We start from the raw sequence: 20362 nt of genomic DNA on the forward strand, positions 1-20362 counted from the left end.
TAACACGGCTACCCCTCTGATACTAAATACCACAAAAACTGCAATAAAATCCCAAGACTTGGCAACACTGCTTATGACCTTTAGTTTAATTTTTCAACCTACATGTTGTCTTGACAATGGTTTTGCTTTTAATTTCCTAGGTCCTGAAAGAGGAAAGGGCTAAAAAGACCCTCTAAGCTGCTTTAAGAACTTATAGTGGCATAAAGTCTTAAGCTGCTCTAAGTCTCTGAAGTGGCCTGGTGCCCACTGACATCCATTCAAACGTGCCCTCTTCTTTGTCTGCCTAGGGCACAGTCCTCACTTATATACAGTGTGTTTTGGCCTCCAAGCATAGGTATGACATGCTCTTTGGTGAACATTACATACTGAGTTTCAAGGTTAAGCTGTTTCTGAGTTGTGTTTGGAAGAGTGGCAATATTTTTATTTTCATCGTAGAAACTCTTTTTAAAAAGCTTTTCTTTAACTCAAAAGAACTGAAGCAATTTTTGTTAAAATCCTTAAAAAAATTCCTCTCAGCATAACACCAGAGTTTCACATGAATGTGCCAGGGATCAGCATGCGAAAATGAATGCCATGATTCTCCTCTGTCTTGCACCATGTGTGACCATTCAGACCTGTGCAGAGCACGTGTGAAAAACTGCAGTTCTGATTTAGGCTATGTCCACACTTAAACCATTAAACTGGAGCTGCGTCAGTGTAACGTGTCAGTGTTGATGCTGACTACAATGATAGGAAGCATCCCGTCATCACACCGTGAGAGCTGCAGCTACACTGATCTAACTTTTCAGAGTAGCCAAGCCCTTAGCAGTCTTTTGCACTGATGTAAAACACAGTCTGGGTCTACACACAGAGTTGCACTGGTTTAACCACAGCCGTGACTTTAACCCAACACAGTGAAATCAGTGCAACTTTTGTGTGTGGACACCGACACTGATGTCAGCTGGTCTGGCCGCACGCTAACCCAGCATACTCCCTTTTAGACCCAGGGAAGCCTTTCCACACAGGGATCTGCCTGGGCTGGGCTCAACCAGCTCACCAAACCCAATGCACCTTGGCAAGGAGACAAGCCCCGGCCTGGACAGCACCTGCTCTCCGGCTCGGGTCCCCGGCCGGGGAGCACGTGGTGCACGTGACCAGCCCTGACCCACCGCCGCCGCACGGGGCAGCCCGCTCCGCAGCCGGGCGGGCGCTGGGGGCTCGCAGCAAGGGGCGCTCCGTTTCGCCCCCGCGCGAGGAGGGATTCTCGGCTCTCAGCGCTGCTTAGGCTCCTCCCCCGGGGCCCGCGGGAAGAGGCAGGTCGTGACTTTACCGAGGCAGAGGCTGAGGTCGCAGCCTCACCTTGCTCCGTTGACCTTTGCGTCTCACTATCGTACGCATGCGCAAAGGTCTTACCCTCCTAGTCGTACCTCTTACGTATTCTGACATACGTCATGCGCCATTTCGTAGAGAATAAGGCGGAGACCGGGTCTACTTGGAAGCCACCTACCCTGGTGAAAACGCTGTGTGACGTTTGTCCTGATGGACCTGTAGAGAAACAAATCAAAGTTTCCCACGGCGGCACCCGATTGGCCAGCGCTTCGAGTGGGTGGGCCGAGTGCCGATGCGGTTTGGTTGCAGTGACACCGGCTACAAAGGGTCGGGTACGGCGTGTCCTTGGGCTCAGACAGCGAGCGTGGGGCAGAGACGATAGCGGTCGGAGGGCGGAGAAGGCCGCCAGGTGGGTGCCGCGAGGAGGGTTCCCGTGGGGGAAGGGGATTGCTGGTGCCCTAGTCTCCGTCGGGCCGGTGCGGGGCTCGGGCTGCCCGCGGGATGGGGAGCGGGTCCGGCCCGGGCCGCAGCGGCCGCTTCGCGCCATCCCGGCATCACGCCGACCTTGGCTCTTCCCGCGCCCCCTGCCCGGGTCCGCCTCCCGCATTGCACCGGCTGCCCCCCCGATGACTGGCTCAGCGGCAGAGCCGTTTCCATTTGGGCCCGACCGCTGGCTGGGGCCCTCGCCAAGGTCAGCCTGAGGCGCCGCGGGCCGGGACCCTTCAGCGCCACGCGTGGTGCCGGACACGCTGCGGGCCCCGGGGCGGGGCTGGGCTGGGAGCGGTTCCATGGCAGCGCTTTACGGCCCCCTCGGCGTTCCCTGCGCGGGGCGCTTGCCAGGGCCCCGGTGGCACAGGTCCCTGGAGGCTCTGTCGCTCCTCGGGGCCAGACAGAGCTCTGCGGGCAGCTGTTTTCTAGTCAGAACTAGCTTTGTCGCTTCTAAGCCCTGCAACCAAAAGAAGTGTTGTCAAGCCCTGCTCATTTTCTTGTTGGGTGTGCAAAATTATATCAGGATTTTTAGACGGCTGGGTGCTATCCAGAAAGGCCTTGCCTAAAAATATACATGTGCTTTCCTGTCTCTTCTAAAGTCCATCCAAAAAGACCTGACCTTGGTGGTGTTTCATTTTCAGCATTGAAAATGGGAGACATTGAGAAGGGTAAGAAGATCTTTGTTCAGAAATGTGCGCAGTGCCACACAGTTGAAAAGGGAGGCAAGCACAAGACTGGACCTAACCTGAATGGCCTAATTGGACGGAAGACTGGCCAAGCTGAGAACTTCTCTTACACTGAAGCAAACAAGAATAAAGGTAAACTAAAGTGTTACTCTTCCAAGTTACATGGAAGGTGTAGAATGGTAACTGAGCAATAGACAGGTTTCAGAGTAGCAGCCGTGTTAGCCTGTATCCTCCTTTTCTTTTAGACGACATCTAATAGACAATAGATGACATCCAGCTGCCAATGGTAGTAGTTCTATCAGTATTATATTTGGTTTAATTTAAAATGTTTGCCTTTAGATAAGTGATTTTTGAGGAGAAGGTTAAGTAGTTCAAATATGTAATTGGCTCATCTTATAAATATATATTAACAACTTAAATTGTTTTTAGGAATCACCTGGAATGAGGAAACACTGATGGAATACTTGGAAAATCCTAAGAAGTACATCCCAGGAACAAAGATGATTTTTGCTGGCATAAAGAAGAAGACAGAGAGGGCAGACTTGATAGCATATCTCAAAGATGCCACTTCTAAGTAATAGTTATCTGCTGCCTTATTTATTTCACAACAGAGAAGGAAATGAAAGTGTCTCTGTGATGAGATTGGTTTTTAAATTTTCTATTTTTACATGCACTATATTAAACCTCTTAAAATCTGTCTCATCAGCTAGAGAATGTTGCTCATGGATGGTTGTTGTTTGGCAGTCGTAACTTATGGGAATACATGTAAATTGGATTGGGCTTGAATGAGTACAATCATGTTCTATGTGTTTGTAGTCATTCCTGATCATGCAATTAAAAAAAGAAAAGTTTTTGTGCTTCCTTCATTCTAAAGAATACATGTAGATACTAGTCAATAGTGTGGCGGTTCTGACATAGGTCAGCTCTTCAAAAAAGAGAAGAGAGTTTCTTGGCATTCTCCATCATGTCTCTCCCCAAAAAGAATAACTAACAAGGGAATTTGACTACAATATTTAATATAGCTATATCACTGAGTAGGGAGACATCTGTTTTTGTGGGAACTAGCAATGCAGCTTTTTTTGATTTCATAGCCTGACAGGCAAACTGGACAAAGTCCCAGCTACTCCGATAGTGTCTGCTATCGGAAAGCCTTACCTGGCTTATGCAGATTATTCTGATTTCATTGTGCGTGATACAACCCATGCCTTGTGTTCAAAAATGTACTCTTCATAATCATTGAAATGCTCTGCTTCATAGGAACTTTTTAAAGGGATAGTTAACTTAAAACTGCTCAGAGCCTAATGACAGTCCTAGATGTTAGATATCTATTATGGCTCCTGAAAGAAGGACCCACACTGTTGCAAAAAGGTTATTAACAAGTGTTCTGGGAGTTACCAAGGTACAATGTAAAAACAACTGCTTGAATCTGTGAGCAAGGACTCTTATTTAGCTAATATTTCTTATTAATATCTCTACCCAATTGGACAGAGGAAATTTCTGTTCAACAGGCGCAGGAATTGCACTTGCAGTATTGAAGAGGGAAATTAAGTCTTCCTCTCTGCCTCACTTTTGCAAATGCTTCTGTTTGCTCACTTCTGAAAACTTGATTTTGCACAGTGTAAAATGGAATTTTTAAAAGGTTCAACTTTTTTCTCCATAGACAAAACTGAATTGTTAGGATAAGTGTACTTATTGTGTACCACCATTCAGACACATGATGAGGTTAAGTGTGCTTGATACTACAAATTAAAAAACGTTCCCAGCATAATACTTCCTGAATGTCTGTGAAATTATTAACTAAGAAGTAATGAGGTTATAGCTCAAAGCTGTATGGCTGCACTATGGCACTAGGCTTCCAGGAAGCTAGAGGGATCAGCATGGGGAAAAAAAGTAAACCACCCAGTGGTTTGGTATGAAAAAACTCCATGTGGGGAGGAGGAGGTGTGGAAGGGGAAGTCTACCAGCCCATCACCTAGGCAGGGCAACATGTCTTTATTGGAAAGCTGCCCCTTTTTTTTTTTTTTCTCCACAACAAAGTGGTGGTTTACTTTGCAGTATATTTTAATGTAATCTTCTGATGCTTTTCATTCCTTACAGTACATATTCAATTTCTGAATTTTCCCCTTATAGTATCCCTTAACTTTATTTATATCTTACTGTGATCCATTCTTTAGTTTTCATGGAAAACAGTTTAAGTAACAAATACTTAATTTAAAAAAAAAAAAAAAATCTTGTCTTCCTAATGGTAAAGGAAATGCTAATAGCACTCAACAGCGGAGAAGCTACAGCCTTCCAGTGCTGGCCTAAGGTAAGTGTTGTTACCTCTTAATGCTGGCGTAACTGCTAAAGAATTATTAAAACTTAAGGGAACAGGAGGGGAAAGATCACTTTAGCCCTTTATGCACTCATGTACCAGCTAGTGCTTTTATCTTAAAGCATGCAAATAAGACTTTGTGCTCAGTAAAGCAGCAGTGCTTAGTCAGACATAAAACAACTTCATCTAGAGGTACTGCAACATTAACACGTAACTTTAACGCACATTAAATTTCGTTTAAAATACCTGCACAGAAGAAATACCCACAGTGATTTATTTCTGTCTTACACGGTGGTGGCTCAGATACAGAGACATAGCCTAAATCTGCAAAGGTAGATGCCTAAATCCCAGTGTTAGGCTCCACTGCAATCTATAAAACTCCTGCTGAATTCTAAATGCCCCATTGATTATTTCATTATTTATCCACAGTGAAACAGGTAGTGGGCTGGGGGGAAAGAGGGAGTGAGCAAGTGAGAATAAATCAATAGGCCAGTGATTAGAGTACCCACCTGGGAGATGGAGAGCCCTGGTCCAGTGCCCATGCTCAAATCCCTCTTTTGTTATTTAAGATGCAGTAAAACAGTTTCAACAGGAGAGACTCACATCAGAATATGCAATTGCTCAGTGACTAGAGCACCCATGGGAGAGGTGGGGGGAGATCCACGTTTAAATTCTTTCTTCCCCTCTGTGGGGTATTGAATCCAGGTCTCCTGTGTCCCAGGTGAATGCTCTAACCACTCGGTTAAAAGTTCAGGGCAACAGCATCTGCCACCGCCACCACCTTTTTCTCCTCTGATAATTGGGTATGTAGCAAGGCAGCGGTCTAACTCATTCGTGCAAGAAATGCCTTACATGCCTAAGCCACCTGGAGACAGTTGATTCCTATTCGTGGACTCTTAAGCAGAGATAAGCACCTCCCTGTAGCCCAGACTTAGAGCACTTCTACACTTTAAACAGAGCAGCTATACGGCTGGTAGCGCTCGAGTGAAGATGCTATGATACCGACAGGAGAGCTTCTGTCAGCGTAGTTAATCCACCTCTGCAAAAGGCAGTGGCTATGTCAATGGGAGAAGCCCTCCTGTGGACATAGCACTGTCTACACTGGTTGGTATAACTGCGTTGCTCGGGGATGTGGATTTTTCACATCCCTGAACAATGTAATTACACTGATTATGTCTGTAATATAGACCTGGCTTTAGGCAATTGGCTCTGTGAGAGAGGCAGGGTTTAACACACACACCCCTCTGACTGGCATCTTCCATTGGCTATCTTAGGCAGCTCCCGACTTAGCATGCTGCCTTTCATTGATCTCATTCTTAGGTGCCTAATGCTTCCCGTGCATTGTAAAGAGAGCCTAGGCATCTAATTTGGCTTTATGGATCACAGGGTCGTCTTGTGATTTTCTATATGCCTAATAGTTAGGTGCCATGACGCTCAGCATTGCAAGTCACTTTGGGCATCCCACCTGTGATGTTTAAGGCTAGACGGGACCATTAGATCATTTAGTCTGACCTCGCATATCACAGGCCATTAAAATTCATCCAGTTACCCCTGTCTCAAGCCCAATAATTTGTTTGACTAAAGACTAATTTGCGTTTTGCTAAAGCACATTTTCCAAAACTCATCCAGTCTTGATTTGAAGACATCAAGAGATGGAAGAATCCACCACTTCCCTGTGTAGTTTGTTCCAAGGGTAACCACCTACATTGTTAAATTGTCTTTCTTCTAATTTGAATTTGTCTGGCTTTGAATTTCAGCTACTTGTTCTTATGTGTTTCTTCAGTAGAGTAAAGAGCCTTAAATACCTGGTATTTTCTCCACGTGAAGGTACTTATACACGGATCAAATCACCTCTCAATCTTCTTTTTAATAAGCTCCACAGGTTGAGCTCTTTAAATCTCTCTCTATAAAGCATTTTCTTGAGCCCTTGAATCATTTGTGTTCTTTTTCTGTACCCTCTCCAAATTGTCAGCATTCTTTGAAAAATGTGGACACGAGAACTGTATGTAGTATTCCATTATCGATCTCACCATTCCCTTATACAGAGGTAAAATCAACCCTTTACTCCTTCTCTCTACTCCCCTGTTTATACATCCCAGGATTGCATTAGCCCTTTTTGGTACAGCATCACACTGGGAGCTCCTGTTAAGTTGCTTGTCCACTATGACCTCTAGATTCTTTTCAAAGTTGCTGCTCTCCAGGATACAGTCCCCTGTTCTGTAGGTATGTTTCTAGATGTATAACTTTGCATTTGGCTGTATTAAAAATAATTTTGTTTGAATGAGCCCAGTTTACCAAGCAATTCAGATTGCTCTATAGGACTACCCTGTTATCATCATTATTTACCATTCTGCTCATCTTTGTATCATCTGCAAATTTTATCAGCAGGAATTTTAGATTTACTTCCAGATCATTGATGAAAATGTTAAATCATATCAGGCCTAGTGCTGATCCTTGTTAAACAGGGAGATTCTTCTAATGGACAGTTGGGAGAGAGTATGAGAGCCAGTCCAAAAAAAAAAAAAAAAAATGGGGGGAAAAGGAGAGGAAGAAGTGAGGAAGAAGAAATAATTGAACTAAGAATATAGAATAGGAAAAAAATTGAATGAAGACAGGGAAAGAGAGACAGAAAAGACTAGTTTTTGTTGTGTGGTGTATGGTTGCTGACACCACACAACAAAAACACTAACCCGGGAACCTATCCTTGCAACAAAGCCCAATACCAACTCTGTCCACATATCTATTCACGTGACACCATCACAGCACCTAATCACATCAGCCACGCCAACAGGGGCTCGTTCACCTGCACGTCTACCAATGTGATATATGCCATCATGTGCTAGCAGTGCCCCTTTGTCATGTACACTGGCCAGACCGACAGTTTCTATGCAAAAGAATAAATGGACACAAATCTGACATCAGGAATCATAACATTCAAAAAACAGTAGGAGAACACTTCAACCTCTGTGGTCACACAGTAACAGACTTAAAGGTGGCAATTTTGCAACAGAAAAGCTTCAAAAACAGACTCCAATGAGAAACTGCTGAACTGGAATTAATTTGCAAACTCGATACCATTAACTTGGGCTTAAATAGAGACTGAGAGTGGCTGGGTCATGAGACGAATCTATTTCCCCATGTTAAGTATCCTCACACCTTCTTGTCAACTGTCTGAAATGGGCCATCTTGATTATCACTGCAAAAGTTTTTTTTCTCCTGCTGATAATAGCTCATCTTAATTAATTAGACTCTCAGAGTTGGTATGGCAACTTCCACCTTTTCATGTTCTCTGTATTTGTATATATATATCTTCTTCTTCCATGTTCCATTCTATGCACCTGATGAAGTGGGCTGTAGCCCACGAAAGCTTATGCTCAAATAAATGTGTTAGTCTCTAAGGTGCCACAAGCACTCCTGTTCTTTTTCTGACAGCAGCCACAGTACCAGATGCTTAAGAGGAAGATGCAAGACATGGAAGGACTAGGGTATTTCCTTTTATCAGTGGGAAGCTTGTTGTCTTTTAATTTCATTGTATGTCCACTTGTTTTTGGATTATGAGAGAGGATGAGTAGAAGAGCCTGATTTACCATCTCAGTACCATTCATTGTTTTGTATAAAAATATCATGTCCCCTGTTGTTCATCTCTTCACTAAACTTAACAGCCCCAGTCCTTTCGGTTTCTTCTCATACCGAAGACTCTCAACAGCTAATCTTTTTTTTTTTTTTCAGCTGCCTCTGAACCTCAGGTATTTCTGCTAGGTCTTTTTTGACATAGGATGACTGGAAATGAGCACAATATTCCACATGAGAATGTACCATTGATATATAATGAATTAAGGCTAAGATTAGGTCATGGAAGTCACGGATTCTGTCACTTCCAGAGACCTCCATGACATTTTCCGCTTCAGCCCTGGAGCAGTGGGGCTGGAGCAGTGAGCTGGTGGAGGCCCCAGAGCTCCGAGCTGCCACGGGCAGCGAGACCCAGAGCTGTGAGCCGTCGCCGGTCCTGCAGCTCCCAGCTGCCACATTTGGCAGGGGGACCCAGCAGCTCCAAGCCACCATGGCCCCCGGAGCTGGCAGTGACAGTGCGTGCTGGACCCTCCCTTCCCCTCCCTCAGCGGGGCTCAAGCTCTCATTTCCCCCCCCCCCCATCAACCCCATTTTGTCATAGTAATTTTTAGTAAAAGTCGGGGACAGGTCATGGGCTTCTGTAAATTTTTGTTTATGGTTGGTGACTTGTCACTTTTACTAAAAATAACAGTGACAAAATCTTAACCTTAATTACAATATATTTAGTATTTGCATTCTGTTCTTCCTTCCTTCAGTCATTTTGTTTGCTTTTTGCCCACAAATGCACAGCAGTTTTCACTGAGTCATCCATAATAACACCCACATTTTTTTCCTGCATAGTTAAGAACATAAGAATGACCATACTAGGTCAGACCAATGATCCATCTTCTGGCAGTGGCCAATTCCAGGTGCCCCAAAGTTAATTAATGGAGAACCAAGAAATGTGTATGAGTTCAAATTACTCCTTGCAATCTGCATTACTTCATATTTGTCAACATTGAATATTATCTGCCATTGTGCTGCCTAATCACTGAGCTTTCCTATGTTTCCTTAGGAGTTCTTCATAGTCTTCCTTGCTATTAACTAACCTAAACTTGTAAAATTTGCCACCTCGTTATGTATTCCTTTTCCCCGATCATTAATACATACATTAAACAATGCTGGTCCTACTACAGAACTTTGGGTGCCCAATAGTTAAACTTTTGCTAGTTGAAATTTGATCATTTATTGCTACTTTTTTTTGTCTCTTAAGCACTCTATAATCTATGACAGAACTTTACTGTTCACTCCTTGATTGCTTAGTTACTTTATGAGGGACTTTGTCAACAGGCTTTTTTGATGGTCCAAGTATTTCAGCTGGTTCTTCTTTACCCACTACTTCTTGTTCAAACAAGAGAGGAGGAGGATTTTCTTTTACAAAAACCATGCAGCACTGTCCCTGATGTACTATGCTCATCAAGGTGTTCTTAATAATTTTATTTCTAATTATTGTCAGTTATTTTACCAATGACTGAAGTTAGATGCACTGTCTATAGATCTAAGATCCTCTCTTGCAGAATTTTTTAAAGAAAGGTTACACCATTTACTACTTTTCAGTCTTCCAGTATAGTCACTGAATTTATTGAGAGTACATATTTTTACTAGCAGCTCATCCACTTCATTTTTTAATTCCTTCAGATCTCTTGGATGTTATACCTTCTGGTCTTGGTGAATTGCTGCTCTTTAATTTATCAACTCCGTTTCACAGAACTCCTCCTTTGACACTTCAGTCTCTGATAGTACCACATCTTAATTACCTCAAAAGAGTAGGTCTAAGGTAGAGAGAGCCCCCAATTGCTCTGTGATGAAAACAGATGCAGAGAAAAAAATTATCTTCTCTGCAACATTCTTAACCTTCTTCATTGACCCTTTTACTCTCTGGTAGTCCAGGGGATCCCCCTTTATTTTCCATTTCCATTTTATCTGCTATAGTTTACACTTCTTTCTGTTTGGCTTAACTAGCAACAGATTTCTATTTGCTGTTTGGCTTGAATAACAACTTGCTATTTATACTTTTTTTCCCCTTGCTTCCGTTTTTTCATTTGTTCTGGTATGCTTTAATAGCCTCCATGTGGAGTCAAAAGATTTTAATTTCATTGTGTTTTGTCTTTTTGACTAGCTTTCTCATTGTTTGAATTCTTCTTTTTTGAAGCTTAGCAGAAGCTGGGAATGGGTGACAGGGGATGGATGATTACCTGTTCTGTTCATGCCCTCTGAAGCACCTGACATTGGCCACTTTCGGAAGACAGGATACTGGGCTAGATGGACCTTTTTTCTGACCCAGGATGACCATTCTTATGTTCCTGTGTTTTGGTACTATCAACACCCTTGGCTGGAGTGTTGAAGTTACTTATATCGTGGTCTCTACTATTTTGTGGCCCTATTATAATTACATCTTGAACCAACTGTTGTATGTTGCATAGGACTACATTGGGAATAGCCCTCTCTCCTTGTGGGCTTTAGAACTAGCTATTCTAAAATGCAATTGTTTAATATGTCAAGAAATTGCTTCTCTAATTTGACCGAAAGTTACATTTGATCAGTTTGTTTGCACAATAGTGACCACAAGGGGGAGCCAAAGTACTAAAAAAGCTACATGTGACAGTTATAACTGTTTCAGAGCAGTAGCCGTGTTAGTCTGTATTCGCAAAAAGAAAAGGAGGACTTGTGGCACCTTAGTGACTGACCAATTTATTTGAGCATAAGCTTTCGTGAGCTACAGCATCCGATGAAGCGAGCTGTAGTACTCCTTTTCTTTTCAGTTATAACTGTCTTTGGCCACCATTTTTAATCAACCTTTGAATGTTTAAAGTAGAGTAGAGCAAAGTTGATTTTTACCAAGTGACAATTTCACAAAATGCACAAGAAAAAAAATGTTATATCGTCACTAGACTAATAGAAAAGTGTATTCATATAGTGTGGATAGTCTGGAATGTTCTGGACCCTTGAACTGATCAGTGTTTCACATTTCATCGTGTTAAAACTGATTTGAAACATAGAATCATAGAATATCAGGGTTGGAAGGGACCTCAGGAGGTCATCTAGTCCAACCCCCTGCTCAAAGCAGGACTGATCCCCGACTAAGTCATCCCAGCCAGGGCTTTGTCAAGCCTGACCTTAAAAACTTCTAGGGAAGGAGATTCCACCACCTCCCTAGGTAACGCACTCCAGTGTTTCACCACCCTCCTAGTGAAAAAGTTTTTCCTAATATCCAACCGAAATCTCCCCCACTGCAACTTGAGACCATTACTCCTTGTTCTGTCATCTGCTACCACTGAGAACAGTCTAGAGCCATCCTCTTTGGAACCCCCTTTCAGGTGATTGAAAGCAGCTATCAAATCCCCCCTCATTCTTCTCTTTTGAAGACTAAACATCTTATACAATCTAATATAAACCTAAAAGTATTTGAGCATTGGGAGCTAATGTAATTTAATCGTAAAGCAACACTCATCTATCTGAACTACACTGTGGGTCTCTTATCTAAACAGCATATCTCTAATGCACACTCTACTTTTGTTCCCCTCATAGAACTTACATTGATGTCGTCAGTTGAAGTTTTGTGCCTGGAACAATGCAGAGATTGTAATGTAGTTTAGCCAAACTGCAGATTAGATAGAAGAATGTTGCCTTTTCTAGCTAAAAATGCACTTTGATATTGGTTTTTAATAATATCTTGTGAGTAGTATTTGATGATAGGCTCCAATTCTTTTGGAAAATGCATTAGGGCTTATGGTAATATACTAGCATTTTATTACAGTACATAACAGCAATAATCTCCTTCCTCAGAAGCAACAGAGGTGGCCATGGCTAGAGGTGGGACACTGCATAAGGTGGACCAGTGCTCTGAGGTCCGGGGCAGCAGGTTTGTGTAATTTTTGATGGTGCCCAGAACAGGTCCAGGTTCCGCCCCGCCCCCCTGCCTTGTTAGCTGATATATATATTTTAAAATAATGTAAAAATGTGAGGGTTCTGGGGTGGCGCTGGTGATGAGGGGTTCACGATGCAGGAGGGGGTTCAGGGCTGGGGCAGAGGGTTATGGTGTGGGGGGATGACGGCTCTCTCTGGGGCTGGGGATGAGGGGTTTGGGGGGTGGGAGGGGCTCAGGGCTAGGGCAGAGGGTTAGGGTGCAGGGGAGTGAGGGCTCTGGCTGGGGGTGTGGGCTCTGGGTTGGGGCAGGGCCGGGGCTGGGGAGTTTGGGGTGCAGGCAGCCCCTGGGCCCCCCTCGCCCCTCCCGGCTGCACACTTACCTCGCCCCACTGTCACTGCACATGCTCCTAGGGCCCCTCTCAGATCCAGGAAGCCCCCTTGCCTCCCCTGTGGTGGGTGATGGGCAGGGGCTGCCATCACATGTCCGCCTCCTCCCCTGCTGCTGCCCATCACTGTAGCCTCACTGGCGGTGGGGGATGGGGCTGCCCCTTGCCCAGCGTGGGGCAAGAGCGGTGGCTGCAAGCGGGAGGGCCCCTGTGCTGGTGGAGGGTCCCGCTGGAAAAGGGAAGGGTCAGAGGCGAAAGGGCAGGGTCAGGGTCAGCCTGCCCTGGCACTTGTGGATGGGGGGTAGTAGGACCCTGTGGCGGCGGTTGATGCCGGGAGCCAGCAGATCAGAGCAGAGGGGGAGCTGCATGGGGGCAGCCACCTGCTTGAGGCAGGGATGCTCCAGGGGAGACGCACGGGGGGGCAGCAAGTGGGGACTCGGAGACACTCAGGAGAGGCACATGTGGGCGGCAGGTGGGGTCGGGGGAGAGACCCGACCCCAAACATTGGTGGAGCCGGGCCCTGAATATTGCTGGAGCCCAGGCACCATGGGCCCATGTAAGTCGCTGCCCCTCTCTGAGGTTGCAGTGAGTATTCTTTCTCTGTGTGTTGCTTGGCTGGCTGGTTCTTTTGCTCACATGCTCATGGCCTAACTGATTGCCAGATGTGGGGTCAAAAAGGAATTTCCAGCAGGTCAGACTGGCAATGGCCTTGGGTGGGGGGTTAGGATAGCCAACTTTCTAATTGCACAAAACAGAACACCCTGGCCCTGCTCCTTCTCTGAGGCCCCGTCCCCCACTCACTCAAGCCCTGCTCCTGCTGTCGCTTGCTCTCCCCAACCCTCACTTTCACTGGGTTGGGATGTGGGAGGGGGCGTGGGCTCTGGGGTGGGGCCAGAAATGAGGGGTTCAGGGTGCAGGAGCGGGCTCCAGGCTGAGGCAGGGGGTTGGGGTGTGGGGAGGGGGTGAGGGCTCCAGCTGCAGGGTTCAGGCTCTGGGGTGGGACTGGGATGAGGGGTTTGAGGTGCAGAAGGGGGCTCTGCCTCCAGGCTGGAGCCAAGGGGTTTGGAGTGCAGGAGTGGGCTCAGGGCTGGGGCAGGGGGTTGAGGTGTGGGAGGGGGTGCAGGGTCTGGCTGAGGGTGTGGGCTCTGGGGGTGTGGCCAGGGATGGGGGGTTTGGGGTTTAGGAGGGTGTGGGCTCTGGGCTGGAGCCAAGGTGTTTGAAGTGCAGGAGGGGGTGTGGGGTCTGGGAGGGAGTTGTGGTGTGGGAGGGGGTTCTGATCTGGGGCAGAGGGTTCAAGGTGCAGGGTCTGGCTGGGCGGCGCTTACCTCAAGCAGCTCCCAGTTGGTGGTGCAGCGGGGATAAGGCAGGCTCCCTGGCTCTGCGCCGCTCCCAGAAGTGGATGGCATGTCCGGCCGCTAGGCGGAGAGACCAGGGGGCTCTGTGAGATGTGCACTGCCCACACTCGCAGGATCCGGTCTCGCAGCTCCCACTGGCTGTGGTTTCTGGCCAATGAGAGATGTGGAGCCAGCGCTGGGGGCGGGGGTAGCATGTGGAGCTTCTCTGATCACCCCTGCACCTAGGAGCCGGACATGCCGTCCATTTCCGGGGAGCTGTGCGGAGCTGGAGCAAGCAGGGAGCCTGCCTTAGCCCCACTGTGCTGCCAACCAGACTTTTAACCACCTGGTCAGCAGTGCTGACCAGAGCCGCCAGGGTCCCTTTTCGACCAGCCGTTCCGGTCGAAAACCAGATGCCTGGCAACCCTATGGGGGGTTGCCTTCCTCTGCAGCATTTCGATGCAGGTCAGTTGCAAGGATTACCTGGGTATCTCTCACTTAATCATTTCCCTGCCATTGCAGAGGCCTCAGGCACCTTGATTCTTCCTATTCTCTTTCAGTGGTACATGACAGTCTGATCTACTGTGGGCTGTAATACTTTGGTCTAGTTTCAGTTGCTAGGTTTAGTGTGCGGGTGCTGGGTAGTGTTGGTGACCTATGATACAGGATGTCAGACTAGATGACCTCACGATCCTTTCTGGCCTTAAACTCTGACAGAACAAAGTAAGATGTTAGAATATGTAATAGTTGCAATTGTGGGTCAGCCTTTTATTTTAGGTATGTCCAATTTGCTTACCGCTATATTATCTCACTCTGTTTATGGATATTCTAGCATAAGGCAAAGTATAACACATTCTGCTGTATTTAGAAGACCATAGCACCATTCCTTCGATCAGTTAATACACAATTGAAACTAGAAATAAGGTTCTGAATGTAAGTATGCTAAGTAGGAGGCATGTTCTCTGTTAAACTGTATTATGGACACCTTTTGCAATGTTTAAGGACTCAGTCTGACAAGATTCTGAGCACTCTGAGCGTTTTGATGGATCTGGGAAGGAGTACTCAGCATATTTTGGGACTTTTCACTTGTTTAAAGTTAATCACGTGCTTCAGTGCCTTACTAGATCAGGGCCAATGTGCTCCACACCTTGAAAGATCAAGCCCTAACGTGTTTGCATCAACCTGAGCCCTCATGAAAGTGATAAGACATCTCAGTATAATATTATGACACACACAAAACCACCTTCCTCCCCTCCACCCAAGAAAGAAAAAATCCAGAAGGAAAGTTTTGCAGTAAAATGTAGTGCTAAGTCAGAAAGCCAGTCAAGAAGAGGAGGTGGGTTCTCTGCACATGAATGGGATCAAAAGATTGAAATCAAGGTAAAACCCATGCTCAGAAGAGAATGAAAAATAAAGTTTGGTGCAGGATGAAATATTCCATCACATTTCGTGCCCTGCTGCTGTAAAGATTAGCACCATGCTTGTGCTTTAGCTCATTGGGAAGGTGCCAAATATCACAACCTAATATGAGAACCAATGGAAGCACTCATAGCAGTAACACACATCTCTCTTCTCACTGAGGGTTCTGGTATCTCAGCATGTGTTAAATGAAGGTCCCGTTAGGTGGAATTCTTTAATTCTGTCCCCGCCCCCCCCCCCCCCGTTCTTCTATTCCAGCAATCCCCAAACTTTTGAGGGCCGTCGCCACTGTTCCCTCTAAGCTGTGCGCATGTGCGCACGCACACAGATCCTAAACTCCGCGCACATGGCAAAACACTGCACACACAACAATTTGCACAGAAGAAATTTTTGCGCACACGGCCTGTCAAAAATTAGAGGGAACATTGGTCATGGCCCCCCCTTACCCCTGTCCATGCCCCCCTGTCCCCCCAGAGCCGAGATTGGGGCCACAGCTTTGGGGTCAGGGGGAAACGGATAGGGTAAAGGGGCTGGGGCTGGGGCTGGGGCCGCGGCTGCAGGTGGATGTGGGGCTGGGGCTGGGAGTGGGGCCATGGCCAGGGGCTGAGGCTGGGGGCAGGAATGGAGCCGCAGCCAGGCTGCAGTGTGGGCTGGCAGCCAGGCCGGCAGCCAAGTGTGGTGTCAGTCCCAGCCTCGCCGCCAGCCTCAGCCCCAGGCTGGCGACAGAGCTGTGGGCAGGGGCTGGCATGGGGCTAGGAACAGGGCCAGGAGCCAGGGACACAGCTGTGGGCAGGACCAGAGCACAGCTGGGGATGGAGGGGGCTGGGTGGCACTCCCTCCTCACCTCACCCACATGGGGGCTGGCCTGGGCCCTGTTCTGTCCCCATGGATGTTCCTCCAACCTCCCTCCCCACCCAGGGGCGCGCCCCATAGTTTGGGGATGTCTGTTCTATTCCTACATCTTCCTTCTATCAGTTGCCTGTTATGTTCAGATTTCCCTCTGAAATCAGCCATCTTGGCTCAATGTTCCATATTTTACTCCCTTTTATCCCACCTTTTGGTGATATATATCCCACATTAGTAAATCAGCTGGTTTAGAGAGAGTACGAGGATTACTTGCTATGTGTATCAAATGACGTTTTGCAGAGCCTTAGACTTTGATCCTTCCTCTGTAATGCTAGAGTCTAATGTCCCCATTTACACCACAGGATTGAGTTACATTACAGCTGATGGTATGACTTTAGATTTCTCTTCTGGATCAGATCTTTACCTGTGTGGTACAGACAGTGATACCATTGGCTGTCATTAGTTTATAGGAAATAGTTGACAGAAGAGGGAACAGAACTCAGAAAAAAGGAGTCGTACATTATTATTAATATGAAAAACAACCTCTGGTTCCTATCAAAAATATTTTCCATGTTTTTGATAAAGGATACCTTTTTATTGCAGAGTGCAATTTTTATAATACCAATCCTTCAATGTCCTTCTGTGCCAATTCCAGGTATTGGATACAAGTCCTACTGATAAGTGAAGACAAAAACCACCAGCACTCTTGTGAATTCACTCCCAAAACAGCAGAGTCTGGCTCACTCCCCGATTGACTCGGCTTAGTTGTTATTCCATTTCCAGGAAATTAAGGCAGCTCTTTTGGCTAATCAGGGTTAGATTGTGGGGTGTTACCCTTTTCTCTAATAAATATTTTCCCTAACCCTTTCCTTTATTTTTAGGTTTTGAGTAGGCTACTCTTGTAGTGAAGAGGTTGTTGTTATTTTTTTCTTCTGCTCAGAGTAGTCTAAGACGTTTAAGGCCTCTTTACATTTGAACACTGTAAATATAGGGCCATTTGGGTATGGGGGGAAATAGGCACATACCTCTTTACCTCCATCGCAATCATTTGGACTAATGAGCATCTTGGAGGGGAAGAGTAGGAAAACGGTCAGTGTTTTACTGGCAAATAGAAGCTATGTCTTCTAAATGGAGACAGTTGGCCTAAATGTCCCACCTCTTCCAGCTGTCCGAGATCAACTAGTGAGCAAGCAGCCTCCATTTGTGACCCTGCTTTCTCTTCATGGCCACAATATCCCATACAATCAACTAGGTGGCACTGGTCACTGCTCTCCAGGAGAGCCCTGGATGCTTGGTTGAGGCAGCTAAAATCAAGAAGAAAGGCAACCCTGGCAGTTAGCAGGGTGCCATTTTTTCTGGAATCTTAGAGCAGGGTGATAAATCAAGCCAAGAACTCTCTCTGTCTCAGGAGCCAAGTCCAATATTCAGGTCAACAAGGGGTTCCTTCCAGAGCGTCTCATCATGAAACTGAAGATTGAAGTCATCTCCTTGATTCAATGAGTCTGAGAGCCTGGCTGGGTCTTCAAGTGCTGGGCTACATGGGGATGTCTCTGGTGCGACTGCCCTGGGTATATGCAACCAGTCCTGCCTTGGCATCTCAGCCATTGTTTCTCTTCAACCAAGCTCCACTGGCTCACCTTTCCTTGCCTCTAGAAATGAAGCCTGCTCTAATCTGTGGGTTACACGATGAGACTATTCACCAGGATTTGTCCTTCGATCTCTCTGGTCCACCATGATGGAAATGAACCTTTTGGAAGAGGAATCCATATAGGCTACTAGGGGCTGCAGGGCCATCGGTCTTGTCGTCAGAACAAACTTGAAATTGAGCCTGTTTTCATTTCCTCCCCAAAGCCTCTTTCCTGACTGTCTGTCATCTTGAAATGAGAAACAATCTTTATGTGAAGAGGGGTCTGCATATTAATCTGATAATACGGGCTTCAACAAAGATTTCTGAGCCTCACTGGGTTCAAAACTTTATTCTGTTCAGGATTCAAATGCATCACTTTCTTTCAAGGCCAATTCCATGAAAGCAGTCTGTCTCTCAGGATGAGAAAGGGGGTGCTTCCCACCTAAAGTAGTATAAAGCATAATTCCGTATAATTTCCATTAAAGACTTGTGGTGGCAGTTTCTGCTGGTGCCCCCATTGAAAGCTGGGTCCTGTATGCTGTACTCGTCTGGCTTTTCCAGATAGCCTGCGCCTGTTCTGGCCTTAGCCACGGCTGTTTTCGGTCTCACCCGGTGGACTGGCACAGTAGGATGTTGGAGAATACCAATTTCTTTTCTATTCATTTGTTTTCTCTATGTCCTTCTAGGCAAGCCAAGTTATCCCATCTGCTTTTTGTTTTGTTGTGTGATAGGATGTTTGCCCCACACAGGTGTGGAAGGGATTAACCCTGACCTAGCCCCAGAGTGGAGGTGAGTCCTCCAAGTAGCCTAGAGAGGCTGCATGAGCCACAGGCAATCAGGGAAGGGCTGCGAGGGGCAGACAATCAGGGCCCAGTGGGCTTACATAAAAGAGGCTGCAGGGCCAGAGACTGGCAGTTGCTTCAGGGAGTCTAAGGAGCAAGGACTGTGTTCCTAGGGGGCTGCAGGAAGGTAACATCTTTGACAGAGCAGTTGCTGGCATGGACTGGGGGAGTAGGAGGGAGCTCCTGGCTGGCTGCTGGGAGTTGTGGGCTGGAGGCCTTGAGAAGGGGGGAAAGAAGGTGCTGGGGCTGCGGTGAAGTAGCCCAGAGAATTGAAGCAGCACTGGTGGAGAAGTTAAGGAGAGGCAGCAGGAGGCTACTATCTACAAAGTCCCTGGGTTGGACCCAGAGTGGCGGGTGGGCTGTCCCCTCCTCTTGCCAGTGGGGAAGTGCCTGGACTATAGAACCAGGAAACACTCCCTCTCCCCTTCCCCCACCAGGGGGGAAACATGGATGGTGGCATGGCTGGAGGGCTGAGTCATGAAAAAGACATTGTAGTTCCTGGGCTGAGATGGATCTGCAGGTGAAGGCAGCGGGAAAGGCACCACCCAGGAGAGGGCATGCTGAGGACAGAGATCTAATCCCTGAGACAACCAGCAGGAGGCACTGCTCTGGTGAGTGAACCCTGTCACATGGTGGTAGACTTCGGCCCATCTTTTCCTGAAATATTGAATTAAAATTAATGGAATTTGTTTTGCTTGGGCAGTCTCTAAGGGTATGTCTAGACTACAAAAAAAAGTGTGCACTTAGCTTGAGTTAGCTAACCCAGGTTAAAATAGCAGTGAAGATATGGCAACTTGGTTTTTAACTTGGGTTAGAGCAGAGGTGGGCAAACTACGGTCTGCAGGCCACATGTAGTGTATTAAATTGCTCCCCATAGGAATGTGCTACTTATGGCTGCCAGTCCTGGTGCTCTGAGCGGCATGCTAAGGGGGTGGGGAGCGGGGTGGTTGGATGGGGTGGAGGTTCTGGGGTTGGAGATTCTGGGGGTGGGGAACGGGGGGGGTTGGATACGTATGGGTGTCCTGGGGGGCCTGTCAGGGGGTGGGAGTATAGATAGGGTTCAGGGACAGGGAGCACAGGGGGTTGGATGGGGGTGGGGTCCTGGGGGGGCGGTTAAGGGTGGGGGGTCCTGGGAGGGGGGCGGTCAGGGGACAAGGAGCAGGGAGGGTTGAATGGGTTGGGGATCCTGGGGGGGGGCAATCAGGGGGTGGAAAGTGGGAGGGGGCGGATAGGGGGCGGGGGCCAGGCTGTTTGGGGAGGCACAGCCTTCCCTACCCTGCCTTCAATACAGTTTTGGAACCCCGATGTGGCCCTCAGGCCAAAAAGTTTGCCCACTGCAGCACATACACTAAAATTGGAACAATACAGAGAAGATTAGCATGGCCCCTGCGCAAGGATGATACGCAAATTTGTGAAGCGTTCCTGGGTTAGAGGCTGAATGTCAACCCTAGGTTACCCTACAGGCTTAGCTTGAGGTGCTAACCAGAGTTAAATGCTGTATCTTCATTGCTATTCTAAATCCAGTTAGCTAATTCAGGTTAGCTATCCCAAGTTAAAAGCACTTTTTTTTAAAAAAAAATTTCAGTGCAGACATACTCATGATCTGGTTCAGCCAAACCTCCCTATAAAAAAGGA

At 46.8% G+C, this 20362-nt stretch overlaps 1 protein-coding gene and 1 non-coding gene across 2 annotated transcripts; both read left to right on the forward strand.

The window, feature by feature from the left end:
• The first annotated feature begins 1559 nt into the window (after positions 1–1559).
• CYCS (cytochrome c, somatic) lies at positions 1560–4267 on the forward strand. The gene is made up of 3 exons (XM_074943331.1): positions 1560–1717; positions 2439–2615; positions 2913–4267. The coding sequence occupies exons 2-3, from the start codon at positions 2447–2449 to the stop codon at positions 3059–3061; spliced, it is 318 nt and encodes a 105-aa protein (XP_074799432.1). The 5' UTR covers positions 1560–1717; positions 2439–2446; the 3' UTR covers positions 3062–4267.
• Positions 4268–20054: 15787 nt separating this feature from the next.
• LOC141983565 (U6 spliceosomal RNA) lies at positions 20055–20158 on the forward strand. Its single transcript, XR_012638404.1, has one exon. It is a non-coding gene; the product is annotated as a U6 spliceosomal RNA (small nuclear RNA).
• The last annotated feature ends 204 nt before the right edge of the window (positions 20159–20362 follow it).

Source organism: Natator depressus, chromosome 2, assembly GCF_965152275.1.
Source record: "Natator depressus isolate rNatDep1 chromosome 2, rNatDep2.hap1, whole genome shotgun sequence".
NCBI lineage: Eukaryota > Metazoa > Chordata > Testudines > Cheloniidae > Natator > Natator depressus.

Bases quoted from the DNA above. Each gene is read 5' to 3' on its own strand.
- CYCS (XM_074943331.1), top strand. From the start codon at position 2,447: ATGGGAGACATTGAGAAGGGTAAGAAGATCTTTGTTCAGAAATGTGCG. The intron at 2,616-2,912 runs GTAAACTAAAGT...AATTGTTTTTAG, and splicing joins TGAAGCAAACAAGAATAAAG to GAATCACCTGGAATGAGGAA.